The sequence below is a fragment of the Carlito syrichta genome, unplaced genomic scaffold (genome assembly GCF_000164805.1).
Source record: "Carlito syrichta isolate Samal-C Ts95f unplaced genomic scaffold, Tarsius_syrichta-2.0.1 Scaffold142905, whole genome shotgun sequence".
Classification (NCBI taxonomy): Eukaryota; Metazoa; Chordata; class Mammalia; order Primates; family Tarsiidae; genus Carlito; species Carlito syrichta.
The window spans coordinates 29,821-49,489 of record NW_007087001.1 but is presented as its reverse complement, the minus strand read 5'-3'; the positions used below and the strand labels follow the sequence as shown (position 1 = coordinate 49,489).

At 42.4% G+C, this 19,669-nt stretch overlaps 1 protein-coding gene across 1 annotated transcript in view; it reads left to right on the top strand.

Moving 5' to 3' along the window:
• The window catches only part of ERICH3 (glutamate rich 3), a gene marked incomplete at its 3' end in the record, with an annotated part of 93,538 nt that overhangs the window by 44,069 nt on the left and 29,800 nt on the right, over positions 1 to 19,669 (top strand). The window contains exons 10-12 of the mRNA XM_021708552.1: positions 5,443 to 5,629; positions 12,455 to 12,762; positions 19,455 to 19,661. Of these exons, the coding sequence (XP_021564227.1) occupies positions 5,443 to 5,629; positions 12,455 to 12,762; positions 19,455 to 19,661 (702 nt within the window). The remainder of the gene's footprint in view (positions 1 to 5,442; positions 5,630 to 12,454; positions 12,763 to 19,454; positions 19,662 to 19,669) is intronic.

Sequence of the window (19,669 nt, the reverse complement as noted above, 5' to 3'; positions counted from 1 at the left end):
ACAGACCTTGGCCTCTTGGGCTCGCAGGGAAACAAAAAGAGCCAAATCCCAATTTCCCCGGGCGCCCTTGGACTCCCTTCCTTCTCTCCCCATTTTCTTGTATTTCTCCTCTTGTTCTGCCTCTCCGTGCATTTCCCATCAACTCTGGCAAACACGGCTCCTTCCTGTCCCACGTGCCATATCTCGCCTTTGCCTGTGCCGTTTCCTTGGTCCATAACGCTCTCTCTTTTCTCCTTTTCAAATTCAACCCCTGCCCATCTTTCAGGACTCAGATTTAGGCTGTGCAGTTTTCTCAACTGACTACCACTTTGTGTCATCCTGATGGTCCACTCTCAGGCACGACTCAAAACCACAGGATCTTCCTTCCTTCCTTCCTTTCTCTCTCTCTCTCTCTCTCTCTCTCTCTCTCTCTTTCTTTCTTTCTTTCTTTCACCAGAGGCTGGAGTGCAGTGGTGTGATCACAGCTCACTGCAGCCTCAAGGTCCTGTGCTCAAGTGACGCACTGAAATTAGGCGCGTGGGACCACACGCCTAATTTTAAAAAAGTTTTTTTTTGGAGACAGGGTCTTGCTCCAAAAAAACTTTTTTGGAGACAGGGTCTTGCTGTCTTGCCCAGCTTGGTCTCAAACTCCTGGCCGCAAGTGATTCTCCCACCTCGGCCTCCCAAAGCCCTGGGATTACAGGTGTGAGCCATTGCACCTGGCCCTGTTTGTTGGTTTTCTTTGACTCGTGGTCATATATTGATGTTTATTTTTAGTTTAAAAAATAACTTTGTGGAGGTGTAAATGAAATACTGTCAGATTTACCCATTATAAGTCTGCCATTCGATGACTTCTATCTCCACCACTTCAAAAAGTTCACGGGTGCTCACATGCCGTCAATTCCTGCTCCGTGGCATTCCCAGGCCCCTCTGACCTGCTTTCGACTCTGTAGATTTTCTTTCCTGGATGTTTCCTATGAATGGAATCATGCCTGGGTGGCGTTTTCCTGCTCCTTTTGCTTAGTGTGTCACGTTTCTGAGAACATTTATAGTATCAGAAGTTGCTCACTCCTTATATGGCTGGTATATTCTATTCCATAGATATACCCTATTTTTGAAAAATTCACTCCGTTAGTGGACATGCGTTTTGTCTTCAGTTTGGAAGACAAACTAATGCCGCTATGCGCATACAAGTTTTTGTGGACATACATTACCATTTCTCTTGATTAGATTCTTAGGAGTGGTTTTGATTGCTTTTTTCAGAGTATGGGTCATATTTTCCTGTTTCTCTTTTTTCCACATATCTTTTGATTTTTTTGTTGAAAACTGCTTATTTGGGATGGTATATTAAAGCTACAATGAATACTGAGCTGTGACTCTTCCCCGTCAAAGGTTGTTGTGGCTAGTTTTTTTGTTTTATTTTGTATGTGTTGTTATTGTTTGCCTGCTTAGTGACTTACCTGGACTAAGTCTGTGAAATTCAGCCTTCCTCAGCCCGGTGTACAGCTAGTGATGGTTTGCTCAGATCTCTGAAGAATTCTGTTTTTATTTTTTAGTCTGGTCTCTTAGGGTTGTCTCTGTGTTTTTGTAGTTTAGTGACTGTCTAATGAGTTGTCAAAGGTTAAGCTCAAACACCTTGAGCCAGTAATAACGTCCCCACCTTCCCTCAGTGTAGTATTTGTGGGTGTATTAGTCTTCTGAGTGGATGTAACAATTGTCCCCCAGACTGTGGCTTTGAACAACAGTAACTTATTCCTTCACAGATTTGGAGATCAAAAGTCCCAAACTGTGGTGTTGGCAAGGACATGCTACCTGGACAGCCCCAGGGAAGAATCCTTCCTGAAGGCTATCGACTCCTGGCAGTCCCGCATTCCTCATCTTGTAGCTTCATCGCTCCAGTCTCTGCTTCTGTGTTCTGATGGCATGCGTCTTGGTGTATCTCCATGTGTGTCTTCTCCTCTTCTTATAAGAACATCAACTGTTGGATTTAGGGCAAAACTTAAATCCGGGGTCATCTCATCTTGATCCTTCACTAATTATATCTGTGAAGACTGTATTTTCAAATAAGGTCACATTCTGAGGTTCTGGGTGGTCATGAATTTCTTGGGAAGACATATTTCAACCCACCACAGTGTGTTCAGGAGTATATTTAAAGTTCAGGAGGTTTTCAAGTGTGCTCCAACTTTTATTTTCCACCAGGCATTCTCTGTCTCTGTTTCTGTCTCCCTCTCTGTCTCTTTCTGTCTCTCTCTCCCCGCCGCCCCCAGGCTCTTGTGTTTCCTCTGGGCATTGGTGAAAGCTCCTGGACGACTGTGGATGTATGAATTGGTCAGGCCCACTCTGATCCATGCCGCTTCTGATCCCCAGTTAGCTGGGGATATATAGAGCGTGTCGATTGCCTCTATGACCACCTTACTGCCTGTATCTCTCTGTTAGATTTCTGGGTAGCCTGGTGGCCTGTTGCTTGCCCTTCTTGGAACTACAGTCTTAGGCTAGTAGAAACCCCCACCTTCCCTGGGAGCTGGCCTCTGAGATTGCTGCTTAGTACTGGCAATGCCACAGGCGACGGGGCTGTCTGTCTTCTGCTCCCAATCAAGGCCAGCCCCCATGGACAGTGAGGCTGACCTTAGTCATGACCTTCCCTACCCCGTCCGAAGCAGAGACGTGTGGGGGATGGGAGGACCCCCAGGCAGAATGCCATGGAGTATCACTGCCTTCACCTGAAGTTCAGTAATTTTCCGTGAATAACTGCTGCTCTGCTTCTTTTAAGTCTCTGATCAATTTCCAGAGATAAAATCTTCAGGGAACAGAGCTTGATGACCTCACTCCAGAAGTCTGGTGTATTCATTTTGCCTCTCCTTCTTAATTGTGTATTTTTGAGAGAGGAGACCACATTCGATGTTTTCTCTGTATTTTTGTTTCTTTTGAAAGCCCAAAACAGTGCTGCCCACTGTCAGTGAGCAATAAATAACTGTGCTGAACAAGTAGTACGCAAAGCTTTCTTTCTTTTTTTTGAGTTGGAGTCTCACTCGGTCGCCCAGACTGGAGTGCAGGGGCTGCTCCCGGCCACCGCAGCCTTGATCTGCTGGGCTCTGGCGATCCTTCCGCCTCAGTCTTCCGAGTAGCCAGAATTACAGGCGTGCGCTACCACGCCCGGCTGATTTTTTGATTGATTGTAGAGATGAGGTCTCGCGAAGTTGCCCAGGTGGGTCTCGAACCCGCGGGCTCAGGCAATCCACTCACCTCAGCCTCCCAAGGCGTGGGATTACAAAGCTTTCTAATATGTCCATTCCATATTCTTTAAGACTGCTCTGTGAAGCAGATAGACTAGGTCACCAGCCTACCCCACCTCACCATCTCCATTATACAGATGAGATTTCTGAAATGCAGCAAAGTTAAATGACTCCCCAAGGGACACTGACCTGCTTCATGAACCAAAACTTTCTGGTTTCTAGTGTATATTCTTTCCACTTCTCCCTAAAGAAACCATCATGCAAGGACTGGGATGTGTCACTGTATTTTAAAACAGAAAGTTAGAAAAGACCTAACAAGGGAATAAAGAGGGGAGATCCATTCTTGTTCCATAAACTTAAAAAAATTGAAAAAACAAAATGGAACACTAACTGGAGATGCTATCTACCTCCGTGGGCCTCAGATGGAAGGGCAGTCTATCTAGAGGTTGGTTCCCTGTGTCCAATCTCAGCATTTCCTTGATGTGCTCTCTTTCCGGACTGGGAACATAGGGAGCTATGGGCCATGACACTGCACAGAATGGCTCATGTTACATGAATGTAGAATTCAAGTTTCTGTTATGAAAGCAGTCAAACTTGCTTTCTGGTTGCCACTTGAGGAGTCCATTTATCTTTAAGACAGGTGGACTTTTACTTCTATGGTTTCTTGGTTTTCCAAGACACTAACTTTTTCACTTTTTTCTAGTTTGATTAATTTCATATCACAAATACAAAGGTATAAGTGACAGAATTATCTTACTAATAAGTCGATTCTTCAAAATAAGTTGTGACTGATTTGAGATTTTTAAGGGGCAAAATGTGGTTTTCACAATGTTTCTAGATGATTACAAGAAATACACTAAAAAAATAACTCACTAATTATCTGGGGGAATCTTTCTGTGCCATTGTCCTCGGACCTGGGGAAACAAAGATATGTGAGACTAGCTTTAGCTCTTGTGGATTTCACAAGCACACAGGGCAGCAAACATCCAGATCAGCTTCCCAAAGTGCAGTCCCTAGACTGGTAGCGCCTGGCACCTTGCTAGAAATGCACGTTCTTGGGCCCTACCCCAGATCTACTGCATCAGAAGCTCTAGGGGGCGGCACAGCAATCTGCGTTGCAATAATAATCATCTGATGCATGTTCAAGTGTGAAAACCTCTGGTGTAGTACACATATCTTAATATAGTGTAGTAAGTCCCACACTAGGAATTGTGTATGTAGTAGAGAGGCGAAAATTGTTCTCTCTCTTACTGTTAATAGTAGAACATCCAAGGAAGCTTTTTTTTTTTTGTAGGAAGTGACATTTAAAGTGTTCATGAGAAGCAGGGTTTTGAGCCACTTTGTAGAGAACAGGGTTTCTCAGACTTAGGGTATAGGACCTCTAGGGTGGGACCTTTTCGAAGAGTTTTATAAAGACTTGGAGTGATTAAAGACTATTGATGGTAGACAATAGGTGGGACTTTTGGGTGGGTGGGGAGAAAGAAGTGGCCTCCAATCCAAACAAATCGAGTATGGCTTGGAGATGGAAAAAACGGTCTCATTTGTGCATGTACCAGGATATCAAAAGTCACAACTAAAAATTGTTTTAAAATGTTAAGCATTACTGAGCTCATGGTGTTTTGTTATTAAATACTTGGTCAGTGGATAGCAGTAACGTAGAAGCATGGAATAGAGAGAGATGTTTAGATTCAAACTCTCTCTCTCTCACTTACTGTATGATCTTGGGTAAATTACTGACCTCCTCTAAGTCTTAATTTCCTCACATAGAAACTATAAGTGATAAAAATGTTCCCACTTCATGTGATTATAGAAAATAATGCACCCGGGGAAGGGGGGGCACATAACATCAATGAGGCTACCCAAACTTCACCTGTATGGTGACCACTTATGTACCTAACCCTGAATTGTACCCCACATCTTTAAAATAAAAATAAATAAATAAAGGGAATAAAAAAGAATGCACTCAAGATAATCAGGCATAATTCTTGGCTATGGTATGTGCTCATATAAACTTAGGAGCTATTATTTTATTACAAATCAAATAACTTTATTAAGACAGCATATTTATTACAAATAAAAGTAATATAATGCATCTTTTATGATTTAAACTTATCCTCATATTAAAAGGTGATCTAAATCACAATACTGAATTTATCTAATAGAAAAATGTGACTTACAGGTTAGTCCAAGGTCAGTTGTTTTCACGAATGCATTTATTTTTTAATTCCAGAAACCTTTCAGTTTATTTCGAAGAGGCACCATGGTTTCCCCTTCAGTCTCACCTTTTTCCTGAATGGGATGCAGGTGAACAGGCTAAGCTCCTGCTGCGAATACAAGCATCGAAAAGGTTCCAGACTTGGAGGCAAACGAGGATACTTTGGGTTTGTGTGTGTCGAGAGAGCATCTCCTTGCTACAAGTATGGAAACAAATGTCCTTTGGTAAAGGGCAAGTTTTGCTATATTTTTCTTCTAATGCTTTTACTGATGCATTTCTCTGCACAGTTTATTAAGAAAAATCAGCATAGATTAGTCTAAAATATCTAAATTAAGGGTTGTTTCTTATAACCCAGAGTGTTGTATTTAAAATTATGAAATATAAATCAGATTTCCAGAAATATAACAGAGATAAAAGTTGGTGGCATTTTAAGTTATTTCTCTCCCTCCCTCTCTTTTTCTCACTTTCTCCCCCCTCATAGTACTTTAAGTTCTGCGTCTGAAGGAGAAGAGACAGGAGATCTTTGTTTGTTTGTTTTCTCATTCCTCTTAGTAACTGATTTTGGGCTGAACCCTGAAGTGTGTGCCAAGCATCTGATTTACATGGTTGGATATTGCAAGTTATGTATGTGCATTAGAGGTGTGTGGACATTATGGTGTGATCCAATTTTCATTCTTATCCCTCCAATTTCACTTCTGGGCATCACAAAACACATGATAAAAGGTCAGTTTTGACTGTCATCAGCTTTCATACTGGATGTTCTATTTGAAATCAGGAGTCATGCCTGTGGCTTTCTTTAATTTTTTATTTTTTTGAAAATACTCACGGAGAATTGACTACATTCCAAGGTAGAACACAGGAGTGAATCGACTCATGGAATTTATTCTAATAGAGGAAGGAAAAATAATATACTAATATATCAATCAATATATGTCAGAGGGTCAGTGTGATTGACATGACCCAGGGTGAGGGAGATATAGGGAATGAAGGGGGACAGGGGTCATAGCGGAGTCAGTTTATGGAGGACGGTCAAGAAAGGCCTCTCTGATAAGATGTCCTTTGGGCAGAAATCAGAAAAAGTCTCTTTCTTGAAACAACTTTCCAGATAGGGGCAAAGCGTGAGGCAGGAACATGTCTGGTGTGTCTAAACTAGTGCGGCCAGAGCAAAAGTAAGGAATAGAACAAGATGGTAGATAAGGTTAGAGAGACACTGAGGCCAAGACATGTAGAGTCCTAAGGACTCTAACTTTTATTTACAAGGACTTTAACTTTTATTCTGAGGTGAACAGGAAGACTCTCAGACAGGTTTTGAACATTGACCTGTCATGATATGAGTGTAGCTGTTATGAGAAAAATAAATGAGAGCAATGGGGAAAGAGCAAAAGCTGCTTTAATCCAGATAAGAGATAATGGTGAAATGAATTAGAAGTGAATGAGTTCTAGATACATTTTGAAGGTAGAGCTGGCAGGATTTACTAATGGATTAGATGCAGGGCACGAGATAAAGAACAAAGTCAGAGATGATGCAGCAGTTTTGGTCTGAACAACTGGAAAGACATCCACTTAACAGGTACTTAATAAAAGAAATGGAGGACTTTCTGACACCACACAACCTCCCCAGGTTGAAATAAGGAAAAATTGAAACTAAACGGACCAATAGCAATGCAGGAAATCGACTCAGTCATAAGAAATCTCCCCACCAATAAAATCACCAGACCAGAGGGTTTACCAGCTGAATTCTACAAGACATCAAGGAGGAGCTGATACCAATCTTATTGAAAGCATTCCCGGCAATCAGAAATGATGAAACCCTCCCTTACTCATTTTATGAAGCCAGCATCATACTGATATCCAAACTTGACCAAGACCCAACAAGGAAAGATAATTACAAGCCAATATCCTTTATGAACATAAATGAGAAAATTCTCAACAAGGTTCTAGCAAATTGGATCCAACAACACATCTCAAGGATTGTCCACCATGAGAGGCAGGCTTCATTCTTGAGATGTAGGACTTGTTCAACATTCACAAGACCATAAATGTAATTCAGCATATTAACGGACGTAAAACCAAGAACCACATGATTCTATCTTTAGATGCAGAAAAGCATTTGACAAAATCTAGCATCTCTTCTTGATAAGAAACCTCAAGCACCTAGGCATAGAAGGAACATTCCTCAAAACAGTAACAGCCATCTATGATAAATCCACAGCCAACATTTTGCTCAATGGGCAGAAGTTGGAATCATTCTTCCTAAGAATGGGAACAAGACAAGGATACCCACTCTCATCCCTCCTGTTCAACATAGTACTGGAAGTCCTAGCCAGGGCAATCAGGCAAGCAAAGGAAGCCATGGGTATCCAAACAGGAAAAGAGGAAGATAAGCTATGCCTTTTTTGTGGATGATATGATTCTATACCTTGGAAACCCTAGGTAGTGTGTCAAAAGCCTCCCCACACTGATAATCAACTTTGGTAAAGTCTTGGGGTACAAAATCAATATGTAAAAACCAGTTACATTTCTAGACACTAGCAACAAGCAGGCAGAGAACCAAATAACAAGCACAGTCCCATTCACAATAGGCACACAAAAAAAGAAAAAGAAATACCTTGGCATCCATTTAACCAGAGAAGTTGTTCTTTATAACAAGAACTACAAAATGCTGCTCAAGGAAATCAAAGATGACACAAACAAATGGAAAAAACATTCCATACTCATGGATTGGAAGAATTAATATTGTCATGATTTCCATCCTACTCAAGGCGATCTACAGATTCAATGTAATATCCATCAAATTACCAATATCATTTTTCTCAGACCTGAACAAGATAATATGGAAATTCATGTGGAAACAAAATAAAGTACAAATAGCCAAAACAACCCTCAGCAAAGGAACAAAGTGGGAGGCATCACGCTTCCAGACTTTAAACTTTACTACAAGTTGACAGTAGCCTATTGTGGAGGGATGGGAGCTAAAGGGGAACCAGCCAAAGCAGGAAAGCCAGTGATTAAAGACAGAACCAAGACAGAGTAGAATCTTGGAAATGAGGAAAGTGTTTGAAGAGTGTGGGCATGGACAACTGTGTGGACCATGCTTCTGGTAGGTTGGGTGAAGTGGAGACTGAAAGATTGGACGTTGATTCAGTAGTGGGTTGGTTATTGGTGACTTTGGCCCCAGTTCTTAGAGCGGAGAAGCAGGGATGTGAGCTTTATTTTAGTTAGCTGGAGAAGAACTAACTATAGACAAGTTTTGAACGGAGTTGTGCTTTAAAGCATGGCAGTTAGGTGGTAGCCAGGAGGGAGAATGTAGGGCCCCGACGGGCTTTTTATTTCTTAAGATGAGGGATGTTATAATATGTTTGCATGAGACTAGACAGGATTGCCACCCTAGAGAAGAAAAATGTTGATGAAGCATAACATAAAGAGAGACTCTGCTGGAGCTGATGCTTGGGTGGGGTAGAGAAGGCGGGATCTGCGGCGCGGGTGGAGGGGTTGCCTGAGGAGGACCCACCCCCCTGCGTTCTTCTGTGCTCACGGGAGACAAGAGGGCGTACAGGGCAGAGAGAAAGGAAGTTGGCAGATGTGCTGGGTCAGATAGGAAGACCTCTGATGACTGTTTCTGTTTTCTCCAACGACGCATAAACGTATCAACTGAGGTTAAGGCTGGGGGAAGAGGGGTTGGAGGTTTTAGGAGAGGGAAGAATGGTGAAGGAGCCATCCAGATGGAGGGAGAGCGAACAGCCTAGGGCGATGTAGCAATAGTTCCCCGGAGGACTGGGGGGCCCCACCTGAACTGGCTTCCATCCAGCTCACATGTATCTCCTTATTTGTGGGCAGGTCACTTAAAACATTTCTATTTAACTCCCAGGGAAGCTAATGAGCTTACATGCAACCATCTGTGTGCAAACATAATGCGTTCTTTGGGAGGAGTGGTATAAATCCAAGCTGTGAGCACTTTCTGTAGAGGTGTAATCAGTACCAACATCTGACTGATGGCATCTGTTCTCCTAGTCAACGCCTACTAACCTCTGTGCAATTCTTCCTATGACTTCAGCACTTGGTCCCTCTAGCTTCTTTCTTCAAATAATAATATCAAAATCATTGTGCTATTAAAGAATAAGACCTGGGACCCTCAACTAAAATGCACAGTTCTTATAGGAGAATGGTTTTCAATTTTTTTTGGTTAGCTTCATAACTATTTCTTCCAACGAAATCTGCGAATGCCCAGAGGAGAACACTGTATTGTCATTTGATGTCTGTCTCCCTGTTGAGATCAGGTAAAAGTCGAGTTGGGCCGGTTTATTGGAGCAGGGACAGGTGGGTAAGACCTGCTTGTTGGGCCCCTTCCCACCTGACTCTGCTTATCTTAGAGGCGCTGGCACTGCAGAAATCCAGTGAGAACAGAGAGCTACCTCGACAGAGATGGAAATCACTTATCCTATTGTGTAACCTTTGTTTTTTGCTGTCACACTCATAACGATACTGTTAGTTATTTTAAGCAATGGACACTAATTTGTTCAAAATGAAATTAATTTTAATTCATTTTAAAAATGCTGGTCCCTAGAATGGCAAGAAAAAGGAGGGCTTGGTAAAATGAAACAAGAGAGTGTTCTATTTCTCAAGAGGATTAGAAATGAACTGTTTAAGGTCCTCAGAACATAAAAAAAAGCTGAGCCGTGGTCCACTTCTGAAGATAGGTTCCACAATTGTTCCCATCACTCCATCATGGGAACCATGTGAAGAGGCACAGTAGCTATTTCCAGTTGCTAGAGTGAAACACAGGAAGAAAAACTGCCTGGCCAAGTAGAAGGCAGACTGCTTTGAGCTTCAGTAATCATAATCAACGCCTCAAATTATGTTCGAAGTCAAACAGGTATCAGGGATGAGGAGAGCACAGATGTTACTCACTTTGCTTGTCCAATTCCCTTCAGCAGACGGGCAATAAAAAGTCTGTGCATGCAGTAGGGACGCATCAAAGCCTTTACACAGCCACAGCATAAACTAAAAGGAACGGCATATCAGAAGCTTCAAATCAATGGATTTGGTATTGCCATTGATAAGAGAGGAACAGCTTGAACAGAAGGCCATTCTCATAATCATATTTCTGTGAAGATTCATGACACCTTCATTCTAAGGAAAGCAATGTGCTAAGCACATTATCATTACAGCCGAGAAATATTTATCATGCTTAATATGGGAGATAGAAGTTTATTCTTAATATCTCGTTTTTTTACAGCCCGATGGCAACATTGAGTGCAAATCCTTTTAGCTTTATTTTACGGGGAGATACTGAAAAGTTAAGTGATATACCTCAGTTCTCATATTTGCTTTTTGGGAGAAGTTATTAGTCAGTTGCTATGCGCTTTCTAGACTGGAGATGGCCGGAATCTGGTGAAATCTTCAGTTTAGGAAGTTGCCATTGGATGTGATTCACTGAAGGCAAATATCAGAGTTTACATGCTATTCTTATTCTTCCTGGACTGGCAAGCCTTGAGTGCGTCTGACCTACCCACTATGAATAATTCTGTTCTCCGGCACTTGTGCAACGTGGAGGGAAGGGGTCGTGCACAGTTCTAGAGGAGGAGGCACATGGACTCTGGACACGTCTCCAGGCCATGGATTGTCCCCAGACCTTGCCAGAAGGCTCTCCAGATTGTTGTTTTCTGCTGAGAGTGTGAATACCTTCTCCGGTGGTGAGCCCAACTGTGTGATGTCTGTCTGTGTAAGCAGTGGTCTTCACTAGGCCCAGCATAACTAGTCCCTTGAGGGCTGCCCGATTACTAGAACAGCATGATTGTGCTTCAGTGGGTGGGGTTGGGGTCTAGCCCTCATGAGCTGGGATCCAGCGCCGTCATCAAGCTGTGGTGTGACCTTGGGCTTCCAAAACCTTTTAAGCCCCAGTTTCCTTATTTGTCAAGTGGTGGTGATAGCTCTTAATGTGTTGGTCTGCAGGGTAATGGATTCCCTAAGATAATGGAGACGGAGCACCCAGCGAAGAGCTTGGCACAGAAGAAGTGCTCAGTCATCTTATCATTATCATAGTCATTATTTTTATTAATGTACTTATTACCATGATGGGAATTCTTATTTTGGTATTAACTTGAGAGGTGGAAAAAAGCTATAGAAGAAAATTTATTCACATTACATCTTTGTGATTGATTTTAAAATTTTTAATGTAATATATTCAGATCATCTGCATGGTTCACCCTATTAGACTAGGAATGACTTTATAACCTCTACAAATCATTGCCATTTTTGAGGAACAAAAGCATATTGATAGCAAAAATCACCAGAATACTGTAGTACGGGCTTCAAAAGGCCATTCTAAAAGCAAAAATGGCAGTTTTATTAAGATAAATGTGCAGACTCCAATATTATTTACTTAAAAGATGCTACAACATTTGACCATATATGTTTCTTAAAAAATCAATCATATTTATTTAGTCAACCTTGTATGTAAGTCTTTTGTTGCTGTTGTTCTAATAGTAAATTATTTAACCCTGCATGGCATTTTTCTTCTGATAATTTTTATATCAGTGTCCCTGTGTTTATAAACCTCAGTGTTGTTTTATCACATAAATCTCACTTAAGGACTAGACATATTTGCGTGTGTGTGTGTGTGTGTGTGTGTGTGTGTGCGTGTGTGTGTGTACTTTATACATATTCATATACATATATATGACTATTAAAAGGTCAAAAATATGCTTTAAGGCACAAAATTTAGTTTGACAATATCGTTCTTGGTTGATGAGTTGTTTTCTATTTTTGTTTATTATTGTGGGTGAAATTATTAAGAATTTGTACTTATTTAAAATATTTTAATATCAATAAAATAAAATAGTTTTAAAAAAAGTATCTATGTAGTATAGCAATATCTTTCATATCATTTTAACTTACCTATGGATAGTAGAACACCATTTTTCATATCATTTGTGGCTAGAAAAAGAGATATGTGATTTCAAAATCTGGGCGCTTCCACTGTGCTGAATATAAGGGCTAATGAACACTGTGTTGATCTTTTTTATAGGTGCATTATTGCGATGGGCCTTGACAGAAAAGCATCTTCGCCAAACCCTAGGAAGGAAAAGAGCACAGAGGAAAGAGAAGAACCGAAGAAGGGTGAAGAGAAAGTGCGGCAGGGGAGAGAGCAAGGCATACCAGGAAGAAACGAGGTTGAGGTTGAGGGGAGCCCAGCCTCTGCCTCGGCCGTGTTTTCGGCTCAGGAAATGAAAACAGAGTTCAGAGAAGTGAGAACAGTCATGGAAGAAATGGAGCGTAAAGGAAAACCAGGACGAGATGTTTGGGAAGATGACCAGGAAAATACCTTAGATTATGGTAATCAGTAGCACAGTCAGTCTTCTGTTGTTGCTGCTATTGTTTTGTTTATGTCTTTGAAGTGTGATGATCAAAATTTGCAAAAGTACCCATTAAATGCAGTTACTCAGTGTGGGCTTTAGACTGCCCTGTTAGACGGGAGGGGTCCCTCTGCCCTTTTCCTGCTGTTTTCTTTGGAGTCCTGTGTCACCTACCTTAGAGGGGGGCAGTCCTCACTCCAGGAAGGTGGAAGGTGCTTGTAGGGGGTGAGAGAGGGGAGGAGAATGTCTGTCTGTGTGAACCAGAGACTCTGTTGAGCCCATTTGCATCAAATAGAAATGTCTTTTTTTTTTTTTTTTAAATGTGCTTGATTTTGAGCATTGATAAATTGCTTTGGCATCAGGGAGGTATGACCTATATGAGCATATGGTGATAGAGTATTTCATAGCTAAAAGCAGCTGACATAGGCTTAGGGTCCTGGAACCTAAACCTTCCTTCTCTTTTCTCTCTGTTCTCCTTTCTCCTCCCTTCCCCCTCTTCTCCTTCTCTCCTCCATATATGGATACACATACAAACACATGCACAGTCGTGTGTATACATACACACATCCATGTGCAGGCATACTTCATTTGATCACACCCTGCTCTATTGTGCTTTGCGGATATTACGTTTTTGACAAATCGAAGGTTTGTGGCAACCCTGCACCAAGCAAGTCTGTGGGTGCCATTTTTCCAACAGCGTGGGCTCACTCATGTCTCTGTGTCATGTTCTGACAATATTTTAAACTTTATTGTTATTATATCTGGCATGGTGATCTGTGACTCTTGTATTGTTTTGGGGTGCCATGAATCACACCCATATAAGAGCAATTTTAATCAGTAAATGTGTTCTGACTGCTCCACTGACCAACTGTTCCCCACCTCTCTCTCCCTCTCCTTGGATCCCCCATACCCTGACATCAAACAATGTTGAAATTAGGCTAATCAATAAACCATATGGCCCTCTGAGTGCTCATGTGAAAGGAAGAGTCACAGGTCTCTCACTTTAAAACAGAAGCTAGAAATGATTAAGCTTCACGAGGAAGGCATGTCAAAAGCCGAGACCATCCAAAAGGTAGGCCTCTTGGGCCGCTTAGCCAGGTTATTGATGAAAAAGTTCTTGAAGAAGATGAAAGGTGCCACCCCGGGGAACACACGCATGGCAAGCAAGTGAAACAGACTTATTGCTGATATACAGAAAGTTTCAGTGGTCTGGATGAAAGATCAAACCAGTCACAACATTCCCATAAGCCACAGTTAATCCAAGGCAAGGCCCAGACTCTCTTCAACCCCATGAAGGTTGAGAGAGGTGTGAATGGTCCAGAAGAAGAGTGTGAAACTAGCAGACGTTGGTTCACGAGATTTAAGGAAAAAAGTCGTCTCTATAACATGAAAGGACAAGGTGAAGCAGCAGGTTCTGATCAAGAAGCATCCTCAAGCCAGTTGAAAGCATTGATGAAGGCGGCCACACTAAACAGATTTCAGTGTCAATAAAACAGCCTTATGCTGGAAAAGTATGCCATCTAGGACTTCCATAGGGAGAGGGGAGAAGTCAATGCCTGGCTTCAAAGCTTCACAGGACAGGCTGACTCTCTTGTTAGGGTCTAAAGCAGCTGGTGACTTTAAGCTGAACCCTGAAAATCCTAGGGATCTTAAGAATTATGCTAAATAGACTCAGCCTGTGTCCAACACATGGAATAATACAGCCTAGATGATAGCACATGTGTGTTTGCAGCATGGTTTACTGAATATTTTCTGCCCATTGCTGAGACCTACTGCTTCAGAGAAAAAGATTCCTTTCAAAATACTACTTCTCACAGACAATGCACCCGGTCAACCAAGGATTAGATGAAGAGGTGCATGGAGTTGAATGCTGTTTCCTTGCCCGCTAACACAGCATTCATTCTGCAGCCCACGGATCAAGGAGTAATTTTGACTCTCAAGTCTTATTATTTAAGAGCTACATCCTTGTGAAGCGAAAGCTGCCATAGAGAGTGATTCCTGTGCTGGGTCTAGACAAAGTAAATTGAAAACCTGGAAGGGATTCACCATTCCAGATGGCATCAAGAACATTCGTGATTCATGGGGGGAGGTCAAGAGAGCAACATTAACAGTTTGGAAGAAGTTGACTCCAGCCCTCATGGATGACTCTGAGGGGTTCAAGCCTTGAGTGGAGGAAGGAGAACTAGAATTAGAAGTGGAGCCTGAAGGTGCGACTGAATTGCTGCCATCTCATGGGAGAACTTGAACCAGTGAGAAGTTGCTCTTATGGTTGAGCAGAGAAAGTGGTTTCTTGAGCTGAAACGTCCTGGCGAGGATGCTGTGAACATTGTTGAAATGACAACAAAAGATTTAGAATATTCATTAAACTTAATTGATAAACCAGTGGCAGGAGTTTGAGAGGATTGACTACGATTTTGAAAGAAGTCCTGCTGTGAGTAAAAGACGACCAGACACCACCACGTGCTACAGATCGGCCTTTCACGAAAGAAAGAGTCCGCTGAGGCAGCAAATTTCATGTGTGTGTCATTTTAAGAAATTGCCACAGAGGCACCAGCCTTTAGTAGCCACCACCTGATCAGTCAGCAAGAGGCTCCTCCAGAAAAAAGATGATGACTCGCCAAGGCTCAGATGACCATTAGAATTCTTCTTAAGAAAGTATTTTTTGGTTAAAGTGTGCACCCTGTGTTTTTAGACAAGGCTAGTCCACAGTTAATAGACCATGGCACTGTGTAAACATCACTTGTATAGGCACTGGGAAGCTAGTGACCACAACAATTTGTGTGAGTCGCTTTACCGTGGTATTCTGAGCTACCTCTGAGCTATTCCTGTACTTTGAACATGTAAAGTAATAATGACAACAATAATAAAAGTTCCAGGCACTGAGCACTGGACCAGGTCCTTTCCTCACACTATCTCATTTTATCCTCACAACTCAATGCGATAGGTATTATTATTTCTTCCATTTTACAGGCTGGGAAACAGAGGCTCAACACCCAAAAAGAAAGTAGCAGCAGAACTAGAATTTATACCCAGGCTTGTCTAATTCCAAAGCTTGGTCTTCAAATCCTGTACATGCTTCTGTTTTATACAAACTATCCTGGATGCTACATAGTTGTGAGTTACGGTGTCCAAAGAATCAGGAAGAGAGCTCCCTGAGTGTCCCTAGGATACTCAGGACAAAACCTGGGTTAGAGGAATAATGGCCATGGGCTGGGGTGACCTGGGGAAGGGCTTCAGGAAAGAGCTCCTCCTAGGCATCTTCTTCCTCACCTCGTGCTGTTGCCCAAGCGTTTCAAAAATCCAAGAGGATAATTACAGGACTGTTACTGCACTGGACTTCATGTTTGTTTGTTACTAACATAATGTGACTATCTTTACATAAGATTTCACTTACAACACCTTCACCAGTTCACCTTTCTCCATGATCTCTTCTAGTCTTCCTCTTATCTTGGGTTGAGAACTTAAAAATACCTCTAGCAACAGCAATCACAGAGAGACTAACACATGAGATGCATTTTCATGTGTTTTAACTTTTAAGACATAGCAGTCTATTAAAGTCACTTTCAATAGAAGCTTTATCATTTCCTTACTTTTTACTAAAACCAGCATGGCAGCCGGGCTCGGTGGCTCAGCCTGTAATCTCGTGCTTTGGGAGGCTGAGGTGAATGGATTGCCTGAGCCCGCGGGTTCGAGACCCGCCTGGGCAACTTGGCGAGACCTCATCTCTACAATAAATCAAAAAGTCAGCTGGGCGTGGTAGTGCGCGCCTGTAGTTCCAGCTACTTGGAAGGCTGAGGCGGAAGGATTGCCGGAGCTCAGCAGGTCGAGGCTGCGGTGGCCGGGAGCGGCCACTGCACTCCAGTCTGGGTGACAGAGTGAGACTCCAACTCAAAAACCAAACAAAACAAAAAAACCAACATGGCTAGTGCGATGAGTGATGCACTTTAAATCTATGATAAAGCTTTTCCTGAAGTCTTTCTTCTGTGTTGCCTAGTTAATGGGCCTTAGATGTCTATTTCTATTGAAAAAATTATTAAAAAAAAAAAAAAAAAAGGCAGCCGCAGTAAGACTTTAGCTCTCTGCAGAATCGCTGCTAATGTAAGAGCAGCAAGAAGCGCGAGTCAAGGTCAGCGAGGGAAGTTTGCGTCTTGATAGATGCTGACCTGGTGTTGACTCACGTCCTTATTAGTGGGGATGGTAAACAAGCTAATTATGCTCTCTAGAGGAAGGCAAATGGAATGTGGGGAACAGGAGAAATGGTGCGAAAGATCTCTGGAAGCACGCCACTACTGCACTCACACCAAGTCGGTGCATAGATGGCACAAGGGTGCTGTGCCTTGGGCCGTGATGCCGACGGACGATGCCTGGGGAACAGGAGGCTGAGAAGTAGGCATGATGATAGGGGGGCTAGAACAAAGCCCAGGCAGCCTTGAGCTTCATATTTGAGAGAAAACACAGGAGCTTCTGCCAAACCGGATGCAGGGACTGTGCTTGTGGTTTGCTGTGTGCTCCTTCAATCTTGTGTTCTGCTTCAGTCATGCAGCTGTAGTGGTGCCCTGATTGCCCTGGTTTCAATCAGCTGCCACCATGAAGGTGCCTTGCTGTCAGTGGGGCACATGTTATATGTGATTTCTCCTGTTCTGTGACCCAATGCAACCACGATGACTACGAATCCCTAATCTTTATTAGGTACCAGCTCTTCATGGCACTGTGCTAAGATGCTCTAGGAATGATGGCTTTTAATATTCACCACAGCTTTGAACCATCCGTATTATGAATGAAGAAACTAAAGCTTAAAGATGTAAACAAATTGCCCAAAAGCACACAGTCAATTAGGGTTTCAACTGAGTCTTGGGCACAAGACTTCTGGATTCCAAGCCCTCACTTTTCACGACTGTGTCGTACTATGGATGGACTTGCAGCAACCCACTCCTGTTCTGTCTGGTCCTCTGCTTATCTTGTGACCAGTAGCAGGTACCTGTAAAATGACCTATGTGTGTGTATTCTGCAGCTCACGGTACTGTCTCCTTTCACTTTCATGGAGTCTTCCACGACCCCTTGACATGACTCTGTCCTTTTTTGATTCCATTCCACTTCTACTTCCCACAGTCAATCACGTGTCTCGTATAAAAGTCCATAGTAATCCATCCCAGTATGTTGAAACTGACATTGCTAAGGACCATACATTAAAAACTTCTATAAAATGAATACAGTAGTGCTTGTGTATTTGCATCTGAAGTCCTCAACAAAAGCTGGAGCTTCTTGGTGGCAGAGATTGTCTTATTGTAATGTATCTTGCATATAGAAGGTTCTCAATAAAGGCTTATTGATTAACAGTTAACCGGACCAAGTAAGGAATTATAACTTGGCCAGCAATACTTGGATCAAGATATTTGTTTTTGTTAGTATGTCCTGTTGGATAAAGGAAATGCTTCATCTTCTTGCTTATTTTACAATTTTGTTTTACTGATAATCACATTTCTCACTTAAGTGTATTACATCTATTTTGTGAAAGCATTTATGTGGTTAATTCTCTTTGACCTTCTTTGTTACAGTTTTTATTTCACGCTTCCTCTTTCATCTCCCTTATTCAGTCTCTGCATTTACAGAGCTTTCTTCATAGGTCCAGGGCATACATTTCTAAGTTAAGTTTCTTTCATTGCAGCAGGGTGGACAAGTCTCAAGTAAATTACCCGAGAGGCCCCCTTTGCTGGAAGAGAAACCAAAATATCTAATAACCCAAACACACACAATTGAGAAACTTTTATTTTGCCTGTAATTTTTATTTTAAGGATAATTATTTATTTGCTTAATTGGTTCTGCATGAGCTCCTTTTCCCCTCTCTATTCTTGGCATGTTGTCATATCAAGATTTTTTAATTTTTGGTGAAAGAGAAAGGGGAACAATTAAATATGAAAGGTGAAAAATTATAACCACGAGGGACAGCTGGAGTTTATCTAATGTGACAATTTCCTTTTCCTGCTACAGATTTGTTGCACCTCTGTAGGGAGTGAGAACATTTGTGGCCGTGACAGGAATGTTCTATTTTGTATAAATTTTATCCTTGAGATGTAATTATTTCATTTATTGTAGGAATGAATAATGCATGTGATTTCAGTTCTGGCCTAGGTCTAGAATCCTTCCTCATGCCTTTTCTTGATGTCCGTTTGGTTCTCAAAGAAAGTACTGTTCACAGTGTAGCTTCTCGGGGCCTTTGGACTTGATTAATTGAATTTTTCCACTTCACTATTCATTAACTTGATATCCAAATATTTTGAACATTTTTCACAGGAAATGTGACCTCACTGGATCTCCAAATTAACTTTCATTATCGTAATCCTGTTCTCTTCATTTTTAATTTATTTCTAATTTATTGTTTGATATCAAATTCTCTTTCCATCTTGGCCAGCGCGGATGACGGCGTCCATTTGTAAATGGACTTTGATTAGGTTTCAGCCTTGTCACTGGAGCTTCATTTCTCTTGTGCCATCGGTACGGAGCTGGTTGCAGCCTTTGATCATTTGCTGTTCGGTGTCCATGTTGACTAATGGGGCGAAAGAGGTGAAGTCAAGAGAGGCTTAGAGAGGGGAGGGTCCTGGGCCCCAAGCTCTCCTCCGAGGGAAGCCGGCGAAGTCTCAGAGGTCCTGTCTTCATTCCGCTGTACTTTTCCAGGATACGAAGAAGATTTTGAAGCAGATGCGGAGAAGCAAGATGAGAAGGCAGACGAAGAACGACCGGCCGAGCAGCGGGTGGATGGAGCGTCCAAGTCTCCCTCGGAGGACGGCCGAGACCACGCGCTGGGCCCCGGAGGCGGGCGCGAGCCCTCGCCACGGGCCCCGCCGGACGCCGACGGCGATGCGAGGGAAGAGCGGGACGCGGGCGCTGCC